Genomic DNA, 1,230 nt, shown 5'->3' with positions numbered 1-1,230 from the left:
ATATATATATATATATATATATATGTGTGTGTGTGTGTGTGTGTATGTATGTATGTATGTATGTATGTATGTATGTATGTATGTATGTATGTATGTATGTATGTATGTATGTATGTATGTATGTATGTATGCATGTAGAGCGAGAGAGAGAGAGAGATTGAAAGACACAGACACAGATAACTGAATGCACATACACCTATATATTCTCTATCCCTCCTCGACCGCTCTCGCCTTAACCTGCAGCTACAGTAGTGCTGTCTTTGCAGAACCTCTTGGGCCTCCCGCCTGCCCTTCTCCCCGACGTTCAAGGGATTCGCCAGAAGGAGACCAAATCAGCAGGAGGATCCTTGAGGGAAAAAGTATTATCTGGTGTTTTGTTCTGGTATCGTTTTTAATGCTTATACGCTAATAATTCAATCAAGTCTATTTTGTTTATCTTGTTGAACTTTATATTGGTGTAAGTTTATGTGACTGTAAATGGAATATATAGATGTATATTATATGTGTATTATTATATCTATGTAAGTCTTATTAAGATTGTTATTCAAGCTTTGTCATTTGTATCCTGTTGACTTGGTTTTATTGAATTAAACAATTTCATTTTCAGTTTGATGCATGTATGTGCACATATGTGCGTGTATTGTGTGTATGTATACGTATATATATATATGTGTGTGTATGTGTGTGTGTGTGTCTGTGTGCTTGTGAATGTGTGTATGTATGTGTGTGTGTGTGTGTGTGTGTGTGTGTGTGTGTAGATGCACTACAACATCCCTTGAAAGCATGGTTTCCTTACTGCTGAGAAACTAAAATTGGTCTCGTGATCCCTACTGACCCTCTGCGTCCTTTTGTCGGGAACCATTTAAGAACGCAAATTAGTTTTGCTTATTTTAATCCCTCGTGCTTTTTTTTTTCTTTCAACCTAGCCTTTTCTTAAAATCTTAATAAATTAGACCGTTTTGACACACGACATATTTCAGTGAATGCTAGGTTTGCAAATATTTTCTGTATAGTTAGTGCTTGTCGGCATATTTTCGGCTAAAAATATATGTTACGGTTCTAAAGAATCTTAAGGTGATAAATGAGGCAAAGAATGAGAATGATGACAACAATAATGTTAACGATAACAAGATACTGATAGTCATAGTAATATAAAAAAGATAATACTAATACTAGCAATAATAATAATAATACTAAGGTTGATAATGGTAGTAATAATCATATTAATAA

At 34.1% G+C, this 1,230-nt stretch overlaps 1 protein-coding gene across 1 annotated transcript in view; it reads left to right on the top strand.

The window, feature by feature from the left end:
- The window catches only part of LOC125030552 (solute carrier family 23 member 1-like), an 11,915-nt gene extending 11,372 nt beyond the window's left edge, over nt 1-543 (top strand). The window contains exon 14 of the mRNA XM_047620658.1: nt 267-543. Within this exon, the coding sequence (XP_047476614.1) occupies nt 267-351 (85 nt within the window). The 3' untranslated portion in view covers nt 352-543. The remainder of the gene's footprint in view (nt 1-266) is intronic.
- Nucleotides 544-1,230: the final 687 nt, after the last annotated feature.

The sequence above is a fragment of the Penaeus chinensis genome, chromosome 11 (assembly GCF_019202785.1).
Source record: "Penaeus chinensis breed Huanghai No. 1 chromosome 11, ASM1920278v2, whole genome shotgun sequence".
Lineage (NCBI taxonomy): Eukaryota > Metazoa > Arthropoda > Malacostraca > Decapoda > Penaeidae > Penaeus > Penaeus chinensis.
This window is presented reverse-complemented; position numbering and strand designations above follow the sequence as displayed.